The sequence below is a fragment of the Excalfactoria chinensis genome, assembly GCF_039878825.1.
Source record: "Excalfactoria chinensis isolate bCotChi1 chromosome 2 unlocalized genomic scaffold, bCotChi1.hap2 SUPER_2_unloc_1, whole genome shotgun sequence".
Taxonomy (NCBI): domain Eukaryota; kingdom Metazoa; phylum Chordata; class Aves; order Galliformes; family Phasianidae; genus Excalfactoria; species Excalfactoria chinensis.
Window position 1 is genome coordinate 142,862 of NW_027315568.1, and position 16,284 is coordinate 159,145.

General features: G+C 56.1%; 1 protein-coding gene across 1 annotated transcript in view; it reads left to right on the top strand.

Moving 5' to 3' along the window:
• HSF1 (heat shock transcription factor 1) overlaps positions 1-15,394 on the top strand; it is a 61,171-nt gene extending 45,777 nt beyond the window's left edge. The window contains exons 9-14 of the mRNA XM_072360642.1: positions 1,509-1,566; positions 1,648-1,742; positions 10,049-10,154; positions 10,263-10,328; positions 15,042-15,114; positions 15,357-15,394. Coding sequence (XP_072216743.1) covers positions 1,509-1,566; positions 1,648-1,742; positions 10,049-10,154; positions 10,263-10,328; positions 15,042-15,114; positions 15,357-15,394 — 436 coding nt within the window. The remainder of the gene's footprint in view (positions 1-1,508; positions 1,567-1,647; positions 1,743-10,048; positions 10,155-10,262; positions 10,329-15,041; positions 15,115-15,356) is intronic.
• Positions 15,395-16,284: the final 890 nt, after the last annotated feature.

The following is a 16,284-nucleotide window of genomic DNA, read 5'->3' on the forward strand; positions in this document are numbered from 1 at the left end:
GTCAAGCATTGGTCAATGGTTGGTCAACCATTGGTTAACTATCAGTCAGCTGCTGGTCAAGCATTGGTCAACGGTTGGTCAACCATTGGTTAACTATCAAGTCAGCTGTTGGTCAAGCATTGGTCAACAGTTGGTCAATCATTGGTTAACTATCAGTCAGCTGCTGGTCAAGCATTGGTCAATGGTTGGTCAACCATTGCTTAACTATCAAGTCAGCTGTTGGTCAAGCATTGGTCAATGGTTGGTCAACCATTGGTTAACTATCAGTCAGCTGTTGGTCAACAGTTGGTCAGCGGTTGGTCAACCATTGGTTAACTATCAGTCAGCTGTTGGCCAACTGTCAGTCAACTGTTGGTCAACCATTGGTCAACTGTCAGCCAACCAGTGATCAACCATTGGATAACAGTAATTCAACCACTGGTCAGCTGTCAGTCAGCTGGTGGTCAACCATTGATCAACCATTGGTTAATAATCATTCAGGCATAGGTCAGCTGTCAGTCAACCATTGGTCAGTCATTGGTCAGCTGTCAGTCAGCCATTGGTCAACCATTGGTCAGCTGTCAGTCAACCATTTGTCAACCATCGGTCAGCTGTCAGTCAGCCATTGGTCAACCATTGGTCAGCTGTCAGTCAGCCATTGGTCAGTCATTGGCCAGCTGTCAGTCAACCACTGGTCAACCATTGGTCAGCTGTCAGTCAACCATTGGTCAGTCATCAGTCAGCTGTCAGTCAGCCATTGGTCAGTCATTGGTCAGCTGTCAGTCAACCATTGGTCAACCATCGGTCAGCTGTCAGTCAGCCATTGGTCAACCATTGGTCAGCTGTCAGTCAACCATTGGTCAGTCATCGGTCAGCTGTCAGTCAGCCATTGGTCAACCATCGGTCAGCTGTCAGTCAGCCATTGGTCAGTCATTGGTCAGCTGTCAGTCAGCCATTGGTCAACCATCGGTCAGCTGTCAGTCAGCCATTGGTCAGTCATCAGTCAGCTGTCTGTCAGCCAATTGGTCAACCATCGGTCAGCTGTCAGTCAGCCATTGGTCAGTCATCGGTCAGCTGTCAGTCAGCCATTGGTCAACCATTGGTCAGCTGTCAGTCAGCCATTGGTCAACCATCGGTCAGCTGTCAGTCAGCCATTTGTCAACCATCGGTCAGCTGTCAGTCAGCCATTGGTCAGTCATCGGTCAGCTGTCTGTCAACTACTGGTTGACTGTTGGTCAGTGATTGGCCAACTATTTGTCAGCCATTGGTGAAGTGTTGGCCAGCTGTTGGTCAACCAGGACACCCAGCAGTGGGAGTGCAGGACTCTGCCGTGCTGGGGGAGCTGCACCAAATGGGAGATGCAGGATCAGAGTTGGGGAAGAAGCCTTTGTGGACACTTCCAGCCTCACCTTTGTGGCTGACTCGAGACTTTGGCTGTGAGAGCACAGGGTTCCTGCCTGGTTGTGTGGAAGCGCATCCAGAAACCACGCGTGCGAGGTGCTCACCCTCCTCCTTCTCCTTCCCCCCAGGAGCAGCCCTGTGGTCCGCATCAAAGAGGAGCCCCCCAGCCCCTCCCGCAGCCCCAAGGTAGAGGAGGCCAGCCCAGGGAACCCCCCCGCTGTCGAAACCCCTCTGTCTCCCTCCACCTTCATCGACTCCATCCTGCAGGAGAACGAGCCCAGCACCACGACCGCCACGGCCGGCAACAGCACCGCGCAGCCTCAGCCCCAGGAAAAGTGCCTCAGCGTTGCCTGCCTCGACAAGTAAGTGCTGCCGGCCACGGCCCCGCACCGCTCGGATGCTGAGCTGCTCAGGGAGCTGCGGTCGTTGGTGTAAAGGTGGATGTGTGGTACGATGGTGGGACCTTGAAGGTGGTAGAGTTATGGGATGGATGGGTTGGAAGGGACCTTGAAGGTGGTAGAGCCATGGGATGGTTGGGTTGGAAGGGACCTTGAAGGTGGTAGAGTCATGGGATGGTTGGGTTGGAAGGGACATTGAAGGTGGTAGAGCCATGGGATGGATGGGTTGGGAGAGATCTTGAAGGTGGTAGAGCCATGGGATGGTTGGGTTGGGAGAGATCTTGAAGGTGGTAGAGCCATGGGATGGTTGGGTTGGGAGAGATCTTGAAGGTGGTAGAGCCATGGGATGGTTGGGTTGGAAGGGACCTTGAAGGTGGTAGAGCCATGGGATGGTTGGGTTGGAAGGTGGTAGAGCCATGGGATGGTTGGGTTGGAAGGGACCTTGAAGGTGGTAGAGCCATGGGATGGATAGGTTGGAAGGGACCATGAAGGTGGTAGAGCCATGGGATGGTTGGGTTGGGAGGGACCTTGAAGGTGGTAGAGCCATGGGATGGTTGGGTTGGAAGGGACCTTGAAGGTGGTAAAGTGATGGGATGGTTGGGTTGGAAGGGACATTGAAGGTGGTAGAGTGATGGGAAGGTTGGGTTGGAAAGGACCTTGAAGGTGGTAGAGCCATGGGATGGTTGGGTTGGAAGGGTCCTTGAAGGTGGTAGAGCCATGGGATGGATGGGTTGGAAGGGACCATGAAGGTGGTAGAGCCATGGGATGGTTGGGTTGGAAGGGATCTTGAAGGTGGTAGAGTCATGGGATGGTTGGGTTGGAAGGGACCTTGACGATCGTAGAGTCATGGGATGGTTGGGTTGGAAGGGACCTTGAAGGTGGTAGAGTCATGGGATGGTTGGGTTGGAAGGGACCTTGAAGGTAGTAGAGTCATGGGATGGTTGGGTTGGAAGGGACCTTGACGATCGTAGAGTCATGGGATGGTTGGGTTGGCGGTATCCTTAAAGGTAACCATGGAAGGGGTTGGGTTGTGAGCGTTCTGAAAGATCATGGAATCATTGATCAGGGTTGGAAGAATCCTGAAAGATCCTGAAACAGCCACGGGATGAACGGTTTGGAAGGGTCCTTGAAGATCATAGATCCATGAAATGGCTGGGTTGGAAGGGTCCTTAAATGTTGTCATAGATGGGAGTGGGTTGGGAGTGTCCTGAAAGATCGTAGATCCATGAAATGGTTGGATTGAAAGAGATCTTGAAGGTGGTAGAGTGGTGAGAATATTGGGTTGGAAAGGTCCTTAACGGTTATCATGGAAAGGGTTGGACTGAGACTGTCTTGAAAGATCACAGAGCCATGAAATGGTTGGGTTGGAAGGGTCCTGACAGATCACAGAGGCATGGGATAGTTGGGTTGGAAAGGTCCTTAAAGATCATAGAGATGTGGAATGGTTGGGTTGGAAGAGTCCTTGAAGATCATCACAGCATGACTGGGTTGGAGGTGTCTGTAAAGACCACAGTACCTCAGCAACATTGGGTTGGAAGGGTCCTTACAGATTACAGAACCATGGCGTAGTTGGGTTGGAAAGGTCCTTACAGATCACAGAAGCAATGAGTGGTTTTGTTGTAAGGGTCCTTAAAGATCATAGAGCCACTAAATGAATGGTTGGGTTGGAAAGGTCCTTACAGATCACAGAAGCACAGAATGGTTGGGGTGGAAAGGTCCTTACAGATCACAGAAGCACTGAGTGGTTGGGTTAGAAGGGTCCTTAAAGATCACAGAGCCACTAAGTGAATGGTTGGGTTGGAAAGGTCCTTACAGATCGTAGAAGCAGTGAGTGGTTTTGTTGAAAGGGTCCTTAAAGATCATAGAGCCACTGAAAGAATGGTTGGGTTGGAAAGGTCCTTACAGATCGCAGAAGCAGTGAGTGGTTGGGTTGGAAGGGTCCTTAAAGGTCACAGAGCCACTCAATGAATGGTTGGGTTGGAAAGGTCCTTACAGGTCACAGAATTACTGAGTGGTTGGGTTGGAAGGGTCATTAAAGATCACAGAAGACCAATAGGATGGTTGGGTTGGAAAGGTCCTTACAGATCACAGAAGCACTGAGTGGTTGCATTGGAAGGGACCCAAGTCCCCCCAGCCCCACTCCTGCCATGGGTTGGCTGCCCCCCACCCCCCACAGCCTGGGGCACCTGCAGGGATGGACCCCCCCATAGGCTGAGCTGATAGGGCTGAGCTGACCACGCACTGCGCTGGGGCTGAGCTCTATGTGGGCACCCGGCCCTCCCTGCACTTACCTTGGGGCAGGACTCAGCCCAGACCCCCCTATGTGCCCCCCAAAGGGGCCGTGGCCGCATTCCTGCCCGCTCCCCCCTGCAATGGGACGCAGTAATATGGAGCTGATGGCTGATGGCGGCCGCTTTGTGTGCTGACCCCGGGGCAGCCGCAGCAATCCCTGTTATCAATGCTGGGAGCACAAAGCTGGTAATTGAGGGGGGATGAGCCCCCCCGGGATGGCATTGAAACCCCCCCCCAGGTTGTTGGTGTTGGGGCCTCGGGATGGAATCGGAGCCACAGAGCAGCCTTTGTTCCAGGGAAGGGAGCTGGAACCGAAGGCAGATTGAAGGCAGAGCACAGTGCAGGGAGGGGGGGAAGGTTGGACTGGAAACGGACCAGGAGCTGCTTCGGGACTCGTGTGTGTCCAGTGCAGGGCTGTGTCCGTCTGTCCATGTGTCCGTGTGTCCGTGTGTCCCTGTGTCCATGCAGTGCAGGGCTGTGTCCGTTTGTCCGTGTATCCCTGTGTCCATGTGTCCGTCTGTCCCTGTGTCCATGCAGTGCAGGGCTGTGTCCGTCTGTCCCTGTGTCCATGTGTCCATGTGTCTGTGTGTCCCTGTGTCTGTGTGTCCCTGTGTCTGTGTGTCCATGTGTCTGTGTGTCCCTGTGTCCATACAGTGCAGGGCTGTGTCCGTGTGTCCGTCTGTCCCTGTGTCCGTGTGTCCGTGTGTCCATCTGTCCCTGTGTCCATACAGTGCTGGGCTGTGTCCGTCTGTCCGTCTGTCCGTGTGTCCATGTGTCCGTGTGTCCGTCTGTCCCTGTGTCCATACAGTGCAGGGCTGTGTCCGTGTGTCCTTCTGTCCCTGTGTCCGTGTGTCCATACAGTGCAGGGCTGTGTCCGTGTGTCCGTCTGTCCCTGTGTCCGTGTGTCCATACAGTGCAGGGCTGTGTCCGTGTGTCCTTCTGTCCCTGTGTCCGTGTGTCCATACAGTGCAGGGCTGTGTCCATGTGTCCCTGTGTCTGTGTGTCCCTATGTCCATACAGTGCAGGGCTGTGTCCGTGTGTCCATCTGTCCCTGTGTCCGTCTGTCCCTGTGTCCATACAGTGCAGGGCTGTGTCCGTGTGTCCATCTGTCCCTGTGTCCGTGTGTCCGTGCAGTGCAGGGCTGTGTCCGTGTGTCCTTTTGTCCGTGTGTCCATACAGTGCAGGGCTGTGTCCGTCTGTCCCTGTGTCCGTGTGTCCATGCAGTGCAGGGGTGTCCATGTGTCCATGTGTCTGTGTGTCCCTATGTCCATGCAGTGCAGGGCTGTGTCTGTGTGTCCCTGTGTCCGTGTGTCCATGTGTCTGTGTGTCCCTGTGTCTGTGTGTCCCTGTGTCCATGCAGTGCAGGGCTGTGTCCGTGTGTCCCTGTGTCTGTGTGTCTGTTTGTCCATGCAGTGCAGGGCTGTGTGCATGTGTCCGTGTGTCCATGTGTCTGTGTGTCTGTCTGTCCATACAGTGCAGAGCTGTGTCCTTGTGTCCATGTGTCTGTGCAGTGCAGGGCTGTGTCCGTGTGTCCATCTGTCCCTGTGTCCATGCAGTGCAGGGCTGTGTCCGTGTGTCCGTGTGTCCATGTGTCTGTGTGTCCCAGTGTCTGTGTGTCCCTATGTCCATGCAGTGCAGGGCTGTGTCTGTGTGTCCCTGTGTCCGTGTGTCCATGCAGTGCACGGCTGTGTGCATGTGTCCATGTGTCCATGTGTCTGTGTGTCTGTCTGTCCATGCAGTGCAGGGCTGTGTCCGTGTGTCCTTGTGTCCATGTGACTGTGTAGTGCAGGGCTGTGTCCGTGTGTCCATCTGTCCCTGTGTCCATGCAGTGCAGGGCTTTGTCCATGTGTCCCTGTGTCCATGTGTCAGTGTGTCCATCTGTCCCTGTGTCCATGCAGTGCAGGGCTGTGTCCGTGTGTCCATCTGTCCCTGTGTCCGTCTGTCCCTGTGTCCATACAGTGCAGGGCTGTGTCCATGTGTCCGTGTGTCCATGTGTCCATACAGTGCAGGGCTGTGTCCATGTGTCTGTGTGTCCCTATGTCCATACAGTGCAGGGCTGTGTCCGTGTGTCCGTCTGTCCCTGTGTCCATACAGTGCAGGGCTGTGTCCGTGTGTCCATCTGTCCCTGTGTCCATCTGTCCATGCAGTGCAGGGCTGTGTCCGTGTGTCCATGTGTCTGTGTATCCATGTGTCTGTGTGTCCCTATGTCCATACAGTGCAGGGCTGTGTCCGTGTGTCCCTGTGTCTGTGTGTCCCTATGTCCATACAGTGCAGGGCTGTGTCCGTGTGTCCATCTGTCCCTGTGTCCATGCAGTGCAGGGCTGTGTCCGTGTGTCCGTCTGTCCCTGTGTCCGTGTGCCCATGCAGTGCAGGGCTGTGTCCGTGTGTCCGTCTGTCCCTGTGTCCATGCAGTGCAGGGCTGTGTCCGTGTGTCCTTGTGTCCATGTGTCTGTGTGTCCCTGTGTCTGTGTGTCCGTGTGTCCATACAGTGCAGGGCTGTGTCCATGTGTCCATCTGTCCCTGTGTCCATGCAGTGCAGGGCTGTGTCCGTGTGTCCCTGTGTCCGTGTGTCCATGCAGTGCAGGGCTGTGTGCATGTGTCCGTGTGTCCCTGTGTCTGTGTGTCTGTCTGTCCATACAGTGCAGGGCTGTGTCCGTGTGTCCTTGTGTCCATGTGTCTGTGCAGTGCAGGGCTGTGTCCGTGTGTCCATCTGTCCCTGTGTCCATGCAGTGCAGGGCTGTGTTCGTGTGTCCATGTGTCCGTGTGTCCCTGTGTCTGTGTGTCCATGTGTCCGTGTCTGTGTGCCCATGTGTCTGTGTGTCCATGTGTCCCTGTATCCATGCAGTGCAGGGCTGTGTTCGTGTGTCCCTGTGTCTGTGTGTCCTTGTGTCCATGTGTCTGTGTGTCCTTGTGTCCATGTGTCTGTGTGTCCATGTGTCCGTGTGTCCATGCAGTGCAGGGCTGTGTCCCTGTGTCTGTGTGTCTGTGTGTCCACGTGTCTGTGTGTCCTTGTGTCTGTGTGTCCCTGTGTCCATGTGTCCCTGTGTCCATGCAGTGCAGGGCTGTGTCCCTGTGTCCATCTGTCCCTGTGTCCATGCAGTGCAGGGCTGTGTCCATGTGTCCTTGTGTCCGTGTGTCCATGCAGGTGTCCGTGTTTCCCTGTGTCCGTGTGTCCCTGTGTCCATGCAGTGCAGCAGGGATGTATCCATGTGTCCGTGTCTCCATGTGCACGTGTCCATGAGTCCGTGTGTCCATGTGTCCATGTGTCCCAGGATGGGCTGGAAGGGTCCTTGCAGAGCATAGAGGAGTGGGATGGGTTGGAAAGGTCATTACAGAGCATGGAAGAATAGAATGGATAGGAAGGGTCCTCAAAGTTATTAGAGCTGTGGGATGGTTGGGTTGGAAGGGTCCTTACAGAGCATAGAGGCATTGGATTGCTGGGTTGGAAAGGTCCTTAAAGGTCACAGAGCCATGGGATGGGTGGGTTGGAAGGGTCCTTACAGATCACAAAGCCATGGGGTGGTTGGGTTGGAAGGTTCCTCACAGATCACAGAGCCATGGGATGGTTGTGTTAGAAAGGTCCTTACAGATCACAGAGCCATTGAATGGGTTGGAAGGGTCCTTACAGATCACAGAGCCATGGGATGGTTGCATTGAAAGGATCCTTATAGATCACAGAGACGTGGGATGGTTGGAAGGGTCCTTACAGATCACAGAGCCATAGGATGGTTGCATTGGAAGGGTCCTTGTAGATCACAGAGCCATGGGATGGTTATGTTAGAAGGGTCCTTACTGATCACAGAGCCATGGGATGATTGCTTTGGAAGGGTCCTTACAGATAACAGAGCCATTGAATGGGTTGGGTTGGAAGGGTCCTTCAAGGTCACAGAGCCATGGGATGGTTGTGATGGAAGGGTCCTGACAGATCACAAAGCCATGGGGTGGTTGGGTTGGAAGAGTCCTTACAGATCATAGAGCCATAGGATGGTTGGGTTGGAAGGGTCCTTACAGATCACAGGACCATGGGATGGTTGGGTTGGAAAGGTCCTTGTAGATCACAGAGAGGCATGGGATGGTTGTGTTAGAAGGGTCCTTGTAGATCACAGAGCCATGGGGTGGTTATGTTAGAAGGGTCCTTACAGATCACAGACCCATGGGACGGTTGTGTTAGAAGGTTCCTTAAAGATCACAGAGCCATAGGATGGTTGGGTTAGAAGGGTCCTTACAGAGCATAGAGGCATTGGATTGTTGGGTTGGAAGTGTCCTTAAAGGTCACAGAGCCATGGGATGGTTGTGTTGGAAGGGTCCTTACAGATCACAAAGCCATAGGATGATTGGGTTGGAAGGTTCCTTGTAGATCACAGTCATGGGATGGTTGGCTTGGAAGGTTCCTTACAGATCACAGAGCCATAGGATGGTTGTGTTAGAAGGGTCCTTACAGATCACAGAGCCATGGGATGGTTGTGTTAGAAGGTCCTTGTAGATCACAGAGCCATGGGATGATTGCATTGGAAGGGTCCTTACAGATCACAGAGCCATAGGATGGGTTGGGTTGGAAGGTTCCTTGTAGATCATAGAGCCATGGGATGGTTCTGTTAGAAGGGTCCTCACAGATCACAGATCCATGGGACAGTTGTGTTGGAAGGGTCCTTACAGGTCACAGAGCCATGGGATGGTTGTGTTGTCAAGGTCCTTACAGATCACAGAGCCATAGGATGGTTGGGTTGGAAGGGTCCTTGTAGATCACAGAGTCATTGAATGGGTTGGAAGGGTCCTTACAGATCACAGAGCCATTGACTGGGTTGGGTTGGAAGGGTCCTTACAGATCACAGAGCCATGGGATGGTTGGGTTGGAAGAGTCCTTACAGATCACAGAGCCATGGGATGGTTATGTTAGAAGGGTCCTTACAGATCACAGAGACGTGGGATGGTTGCATTGGAAGGGTCCTTACAGGTCACAGAGCATAGGATGGTTGGGTTGGAAGGTTCCTTGTAGATCATAGAGCCATGGGATGGTTATGTTAGAAGGGTCCTTAAGATCACAGAGCCATGGGATGATTGCATTGGAAGGGTCCTTACAGATCACAGAGACGTGGGACGGTTGTGTTAGAAGGGTCCTTACAGATCACAGAGCCATAGGATGGTTGGGTTGGAAGAGTCCTTACAGATCACAGAGCCATGGGATGGTTGTGCTGGGAGGGTCCTTACAGATCACAAAGCCATGGGATGGTTATGTTAGAAGGGTCCTTACAGATCACAGAGACGTGGGATGGTTGGGTTGGAAGGTTCCTTGTATATCACAGAGCCATAGGATGGTTGTGTTGGAAGGGTCCTTACAGATCACAGAGCCATGGGATGGTTGCGTTGGAAGGGTCCTTACAGATCACAGAGTCATTGAATGGGTTGGAAGGGTCCTTACAGAGCATAGAGGCATTGGATTGTTGTGTTGGAAGGGTCCTTACAGATCACAGAGCCATAGGATGGTTGGGTTGGAAGGTTCCTTGTAGATCACAGAACCATGGGATGGTTGTGTTAGAAGGGTCCTTACATATCACAGGGCCATTGAACGGGTTGGGTTGGAAGGGTCCTTACAGATCACAGAACCATGGGACAATTGTGTTGGAAGGGTCCTTACAGATCACAGAGCCATGGGATGGTTGCGATGGAAGGGTCCTTGTAGATCACAGAGCCATGGGATGGTTATGTTAGAAGGGTCCTTAAGATCACAGGGCCATGGGATGATTGCATTGGAAGGGTCCTTACAGATCACAAAGCCATTGAATAGGTTGGGTTGGAAGGGTCCTTACAGATCATAGAGCCATAGGATGGTTGGTTTGGAAGGGTCCTTCAAGGTCACAGACCCATTGAATGGGCCGGGTTAGGAACTTCTTGCCTGCTGAGTGGCCGAGTGCAGCGGATCCCGTGGCCGTGCTGATGTCCCCTCTGTCCCTTCCCTCCCTCCCCCCCTTGGTGCTCAGGAACGAGCTCAACGACCACCTGGACACCATCGACTCCAACCTGGACAACCTGCAGACCATGCTGACCACGCACGGCTTCAGCGTGGACACCAGCGCGCTGCTGGACGTGAGTGCTGCAGCCCGGCCTCCCCACCACCCCAAACCCTCACAACAACCCAACCCCAAATCCCCCCCCCCCCCCCCCCCTCAGCCCCAACACGGCTCCTTTCTGCAGCTCTTCAGCCCTTCGATGACGGTTACGGATATGAACCTCCCGGACCTGGACAGCAGCCTGGCCAGCGTGAGTAACTGCTCTGCTGCTTTGGGGCTCCATTGCAGCGCCAACGGGCAGGGCTGCATGCAGGAGAATGCTCACAGGGCTCTGCAGAATGGGAAGGAGCAAACGTGGCGTGCTGGGGATGCAGCAATGCGGGAGCAGGTTGCAGTGCTGGAGGCAGGTTGCAGCGGTGCATCGTCAGGTTGCAGTGCTAGAGGCAGGTTGCAGCAATGCAGGGCAGGTTGCAGCAGTGAAGGGCAGGTGGGAGCAGTGAAGGGTCAGGTTGCAGTGCTAGAGGCAACTTGCAGCAATGCAGGGGCAGGTTGCAGTGCTAGAGGCAGGTTGCAGCAATGCAGGGGCAGGTTGCAGTGCTAGAGGCGGGTTTCAGCGGTGCATGGTCAGGTTGCAGTGCTAGAGGCAGGTTGCAGCAATGCAGGGCAGGTTGCAGCAATGCAGGGCAGGTGGGAGCAGTGAAGGGTCAGGTTGCAGTGCTAGAGGCAGGTTGCAGCAGTGCAGGGTGAGGTTGCAGTGCTAGAGGCAGGTTGCAGCGGTGCATGGTCAGGTTGCAGTGCTAGAGTCAAGTTGCAGGGGTGCATGGTCAGGTTGCAGTGCTAGAGGCAGGTTGCAGCAATGCAGAGGCAGGTTGCAGTGCTAGAGGCAGGTTGCAGCAATGCATGGTCAGGTTGCAGTGCTAGAGGCAGGTTGCAGCAGTGCATGGTCAGGTTGCAGTGCTAGAGGCAGGTTGCAGCATTGCATGGTCAGGTTGCAGTGCTAGAGGCAGGTTGCTGCAGTGCATGGTCAGGTTGCATTGCTAGAGGCAGGTTGCAGTGCTAGAGGCAGGTTGCAGCAATGCAGGGGCAGGTTGCAGTGGTGCAGGGTCAGGTTGCAGTGCTAGAGGCAGGTTGCAGCAATGCAGGGCAGGTTGCAGCAGTGAAGGGTCAGGTTGCAGCAGTGCATGGTCATGTTGCAGTGCTGGAGGCAGGTTGCAGCAGCGCAGGGTGAGGTTGCAGTGCTGGAGGCAGGTTGCAGCAACGCAGGGGCAGGTTGCAGCGGTGCAGGGGCAGGTTGCAGTGCTAGAGGCAAGTTGCAGCGGTTCATGGTCACGTTGAAGTGCTAGAGGCAGGTTGCAGTGGTGCATGGTCAGGTTGCAGTGCTAGAGGCAGGTTGCAGCAGTGCAGGGGCAGGTTGCATTGCTAGAGGCAGGTTGCAGCAATGCAGGGGCAGGTTGCAGTGCTAGAGGCAGGTTGCAGCAGTGCAGAGGCAGGTTGCAGCAATGCAGGGCAGGTTGCAGCAGTGAAGGGTCAGGTTGCAGCAGTGCAGGGTCAGGTTGCAGTGCTAGAGGCAGGTTGCAGCAATGCAGGGCAGGTTGCAGCAGTGAAGGGTCAGGTTGCAGCAGTGCATGGTCATGTTGCAGTGCTGGAGGCAGGTTGCAGCAGCGCAGGGTGAGGTTGCAGTGCTGGAGGCAGGTTGCAGCAACGCAGGGGCAGGTTGCAGTGCTAGAGGCAGGTTGCAGCAGTGCAGAGGCAGGTTGCAGCAATGCAGGGCAGGTTGCAGCAGTGAAGGGTCAGGTTGCAGCAGTGCAGGGTCAGGTTGCAGTGCTAGAGGCAGGTTGCAGCAGTGCAGAGGCAGGTTGCAGCAATGCAGGGCAGGTTGCAGCAGTGAAGGGTCAGGTTGCAGCAGTGCAGGGTCAGGTTGCAGTGCTAGAGGCAGGTTGCAGCAATGCAGGGTCAGGTTGCAGTGCTAGAGGCAGGTTGCTGCAGTGCATGGTCAGGTTGCATTGCTAGAGGCAGGTTGCAGTGCTAGAGGCAGGTTGCAGCAATGCAGGGGCAGGTTGCAGCGGTGCAGGGTCAGGTTGCAGTGCTAGAGGCAGGTTGCAGCAATGCAGGGTCAGGTTGCATTGCTAGAGGCAGGTTGCAGCAATGCAGGGCAGGTTGCAGCAGTGAAGGGTCAGGTTGCAGCAGTGCATGGTCATGTTGCAGTGCTGGAGGCAGGTTGCAGCAGCGCAGGGTGAGGTTGCAGTGCTGGAGGCAGGTTGCAGCAACGCAGGGGCAGGTTGCAGCGGTGCAGGGGCAGGTTGCAGTGCTAGAGGCAAGTTGCAGCGGTGCATGGTCACGTTGAAGTGCTAGAGGCAGGTTGCAGTGGTGCATGGTCAGGTTGCAGTGCTAGAGGCAGGTTGCAGCAGTGCATGGTCAGGTTGCAGTGCTAGAGGCAGGTTGCAGCATTGCATGGTCAGGTTGCAGTGCTAGAGGCAGGTTGCTGCAGTGCATGGTCAGGTTGCATTGCTAGAGGCAGGTTGCAGTGCTAGAGGCAGGTTGCAGCAATGCAGGGGCAGGTTGCAGTGGTGCAGGGTCAGGTTGCAGTGCTAGAGGCAGGTTGCAGCAATGCAGGGCAGGTTGCAGCAGTGAAGGGTCAGGTTGCAGCAGTGCATGGTCATGTTGCAGTGCTGGAGGCAGGTTGCAGCAGCGCAGGGTGAGGTTGCAGTGCTGGAGGCAGGTTGCAGCAACGCAGGGGCAGGTTGCAGCGGTGCAGGGGCAGGTTGCAGTGCTAGAGGCAAGTTGCAGCGGTTCATGGTCACGTTGAAGTGCTAGAGGCAGGTTGCAGTGGTGCATGGTCAGGTTGCAGTGCTAGAGGCAGGTTGCAGCAGTGCAGGGGCAGGTTGCATTGCTAGAGGCAGGTTGCAGCAATGCAGGGGCAGGTTGCAGTGCTAGAGGCAGGTTGCAGCAGTGCAGAGGCAGGTTGCAGCAATGCAGGGCAGGTTGCAGCAGTGAAGGGTCAGGTTGCAGCAGTGCAGGGTCAGGTTGCAGTGCTAGAGGCAGGTTGCAGCAATGCAGGGCAGGTTGCAGCAGTGAAGGGTCAGGTTGCAGCAGTGCATGGTCATGTTGCAGTGCTGGAGGCAGGTTGCAGCAGCGCAGGGTGAGGTTGCAGTGCTGGAGGCAGGTTGCAGCAACGCAGGGGCAGGTTGCAGTGCTAGAGGCAGGTTGCAGCAGTGCAGAGGCAGGTTGCAGCAATGCAGGGCAGGTTGCAGCAGTGAAGGGTCAGGTTGCAGCAGTGCAGGGTCAGGTTGCAGTGCTAGAGGCAGGTTGCAGCAGTGCAGAGGCAGGTTGCAGCAATGCAGGGCAGGTTGCAGCAGTGAAGGGTCAGGTTGCAGCAGTGCAGGGTCAGGTTGCAGTGCTAGAGGCAGGTTGCAGCAATGCAGGGTCAGGTTGCAGTGCTAGAGGCAGGTTGCTGCAGTGCATGGTCAGGTTGCATTGCTAGAGGCAGGTTGCAGTGCTAGAGGCAGGTTGCAGCAATGCAGGGGCAGGTTGCAGCGGTGCAGGGTCAGGTTGCAGTGCTAGAGGCAGGTTGCAGCAATGCAGGGGTCAGGTTGCATTGCTACGAGGCAGGGTTGCAGCAATTGCAGGGCAGGATTGCAGCAGTGAAGGGTCAGGTTGCCAGCAGTGCATGGTCATGTTGCAGTGCTGGAGGCAGGTTGCAGCAGCGCAGAGGTGAGGTTTGCAGTGCTGGAGGCAGGGTTGCAGCAACGCAGCAGGGGCAGGTTGCAGCGGGTGTCAGGGGCAGGTTGCAGTGCTGAGAGGCAAGTTGCAGCGGTGCATGGTCACGTTGAAGTGCTAGAGGCAGGTTGCAGTGGTGCATGGTCAGGTGATGCAGTGCTAGAGGGCAGGTTGCAGCAGTGCATGGTCAGGTTGCAGTGCTAGAGGCAGGTTTGCAGTCATTTGCATGGTCAGGTTGCAGTGCTAGAGGCAGGTTGCTGCAGGTGCAGGAGGCAGGTTGCAGCAATGCAGGGCAGTTGCAGCAGCAGTGAAGGGTCAGGTTGCAGCAGTGACAGGGTCAGGTTGCAGTGCTAGAGGCAGGTTGCAGCAGTGCATGGTCAGGTGCAGTTGCAGTAGAGGCAGGTATGATGCAGCATTGCATGGTCAAGGTTTGCAGTGCTAGAGGCAGGTTGCAGCAGTGCAGAGGCAGGTTGGCAGCAATGCAGGGCAGGTTGCCAGCAGTGAAGGGTCAGGTCTGCAGCAGTGCAGGGTCAGGTTGCAGTGCTAGAGGCAGGTTGCTAGCATGATGCATGGTCAGGTTGCAGTGACTAGAGGCAGGTTGCAGCAGTGCAGAGCAGGGTATGCAGCGGTGCATGGATCAGGTTGCATAGCTAGTGCTAGAGGCAAGTTGCAGCAAACCACAGGGGCACGTTGCAGTGCTAGAGGCAGGTTGCAGCAGTGCACATGGTCAGGTCTGCAGTGCCTAGAGGACAGGTTGAGCAGTGGTGCAGATTGCAACATGGCAGGGCCGGCTGCAGTGACTAGTCAGCTTTGCAGCAGTGTAGGGTCAGCTTGGCAGCAAATGCAGGGGAAGATTGCTGCAGCAATGTAGAGGTCAGCTATGCAGCAATGCAGAGGGGCAGATTGCAGGCATTGCAGAGTCAGGTTGCAGAGTCAAGATTGTGCAGCAATGCAGGGTCAGCTTGCAGCAGAGCGCAAGGATCAGTTTTGCAAGCAGCGCAGGGGTCAGCTTGCAGAAGTGCAGGGTCTCAGCTTGCAGCAATGCAGGGTCAGCTTGCATCATTGCAGGGTTCAGCTTGTGCAGCAGTGCAAGGGTCAGACTGCATCATTGCAGGGTCGGCTTGCAGCATTGCAGGGGTCAGCCTGCTTTTGCACACACACGGAAGGCCTGTGCTTGGAGGCTCCATCCCAGATGCAGCTGCAGGTTTGCATTGAGCCTCTGACCAACCCGCTGCTCTCCCTGCAGATCCAGGATCTGCTCTCATCGCAGGAGCAGCAGAAGCCCTCGGACGGCCGAGGGCCGGTTGCAGCAGACGCAGGTAAGCCAGTGCTGTGGTGCTGCAATGCTGTGGTGCTGCAGTGCTGCAATGCTGTGGTGCTGCAGTGCTGTGGTGCTGCAAATGCTGTGGTGCTGCAGTGCTGTGGTGCTGCACATGCTGCGGTGCTGCTAGGTGCTGCGGTACTGCAATGCTGTGGTGCTGCAGTGCTGTGGTGCTGCAGGGAGATGCAATGCTGCAGTGGCTGTGGTGCTTGACGGTGCTGCAATGCTGCGGTGCTGCAGGGATGCAGCTGTGCTCACGGAGAGCTTTGGACACGTAAACGTTGCATCCCGGCGCCCACTGGCACGGCCTTCCCCTTTCCTGCAAAGGGTGGCCAGAGAGCACTCCAGCCACTGCTGCCACCTGCTGCTCCCACCCCCCCATGGCATCCCCACCTCCCCATGGCATCCCCAACCCCCCCTAAGGCATCCCCTATCCCCTCCCCCATTGCATCCCCTCGTCCCCTATGCCATCCCCCACCCCCCCATGCATCCCCTCCCCCCCCCATGGAATCCCCTCCACCCCCATGGCATCCCCTTCTCCCCATGGCATCCCCTTCTCCCCATTGGCATCCCCTTCCACCCCATGGCTTCCCCATGGCATCCCCACCCCCCCATGGCATCCCCTATTTCCCCCCGTGGCTTCCCCATTGCATCCCTTTCCCTCCCATGGCATCCCCAACCCCCCCCATGGCATCCCCTCTCCCCCATGAATCCCCTTCTCCCCATAGCATCCCCTATCCCCCCCATGGCATCCCTTGCCCCCCCATGGCATCCCCATGGCATCCCCATGGCATCCCCATGGCATCCCCACCTCCCCATGGCATCCTCCCACCCCCCCAATGGCATCCCCTTCTCCCCATGGCCATCCCCATGCCCCCCTCCATGGAATCCCCTCCCCCCCCATGGCATCCCCTTCTCCCCATGGCATCCCCTTCCCCCCCATGGCTTCCCCATGGCATCCCCACCCCCCCATGGCATCCCCAACCCCCCCATAGCATCCCCTATCCCCCCCCATGGCATCCCCACCCCCCCCATGGCATCCCCTTCTCTCTAAGGCTTCCCCATGGCATCCCCACTGCCCCCCCATGACATCCCCTCTCCCCTATGGCATCCCCAACCCCCCCATGGCATCCCCACAGCATCCCCACCTCCCCATGGCATCCCCACA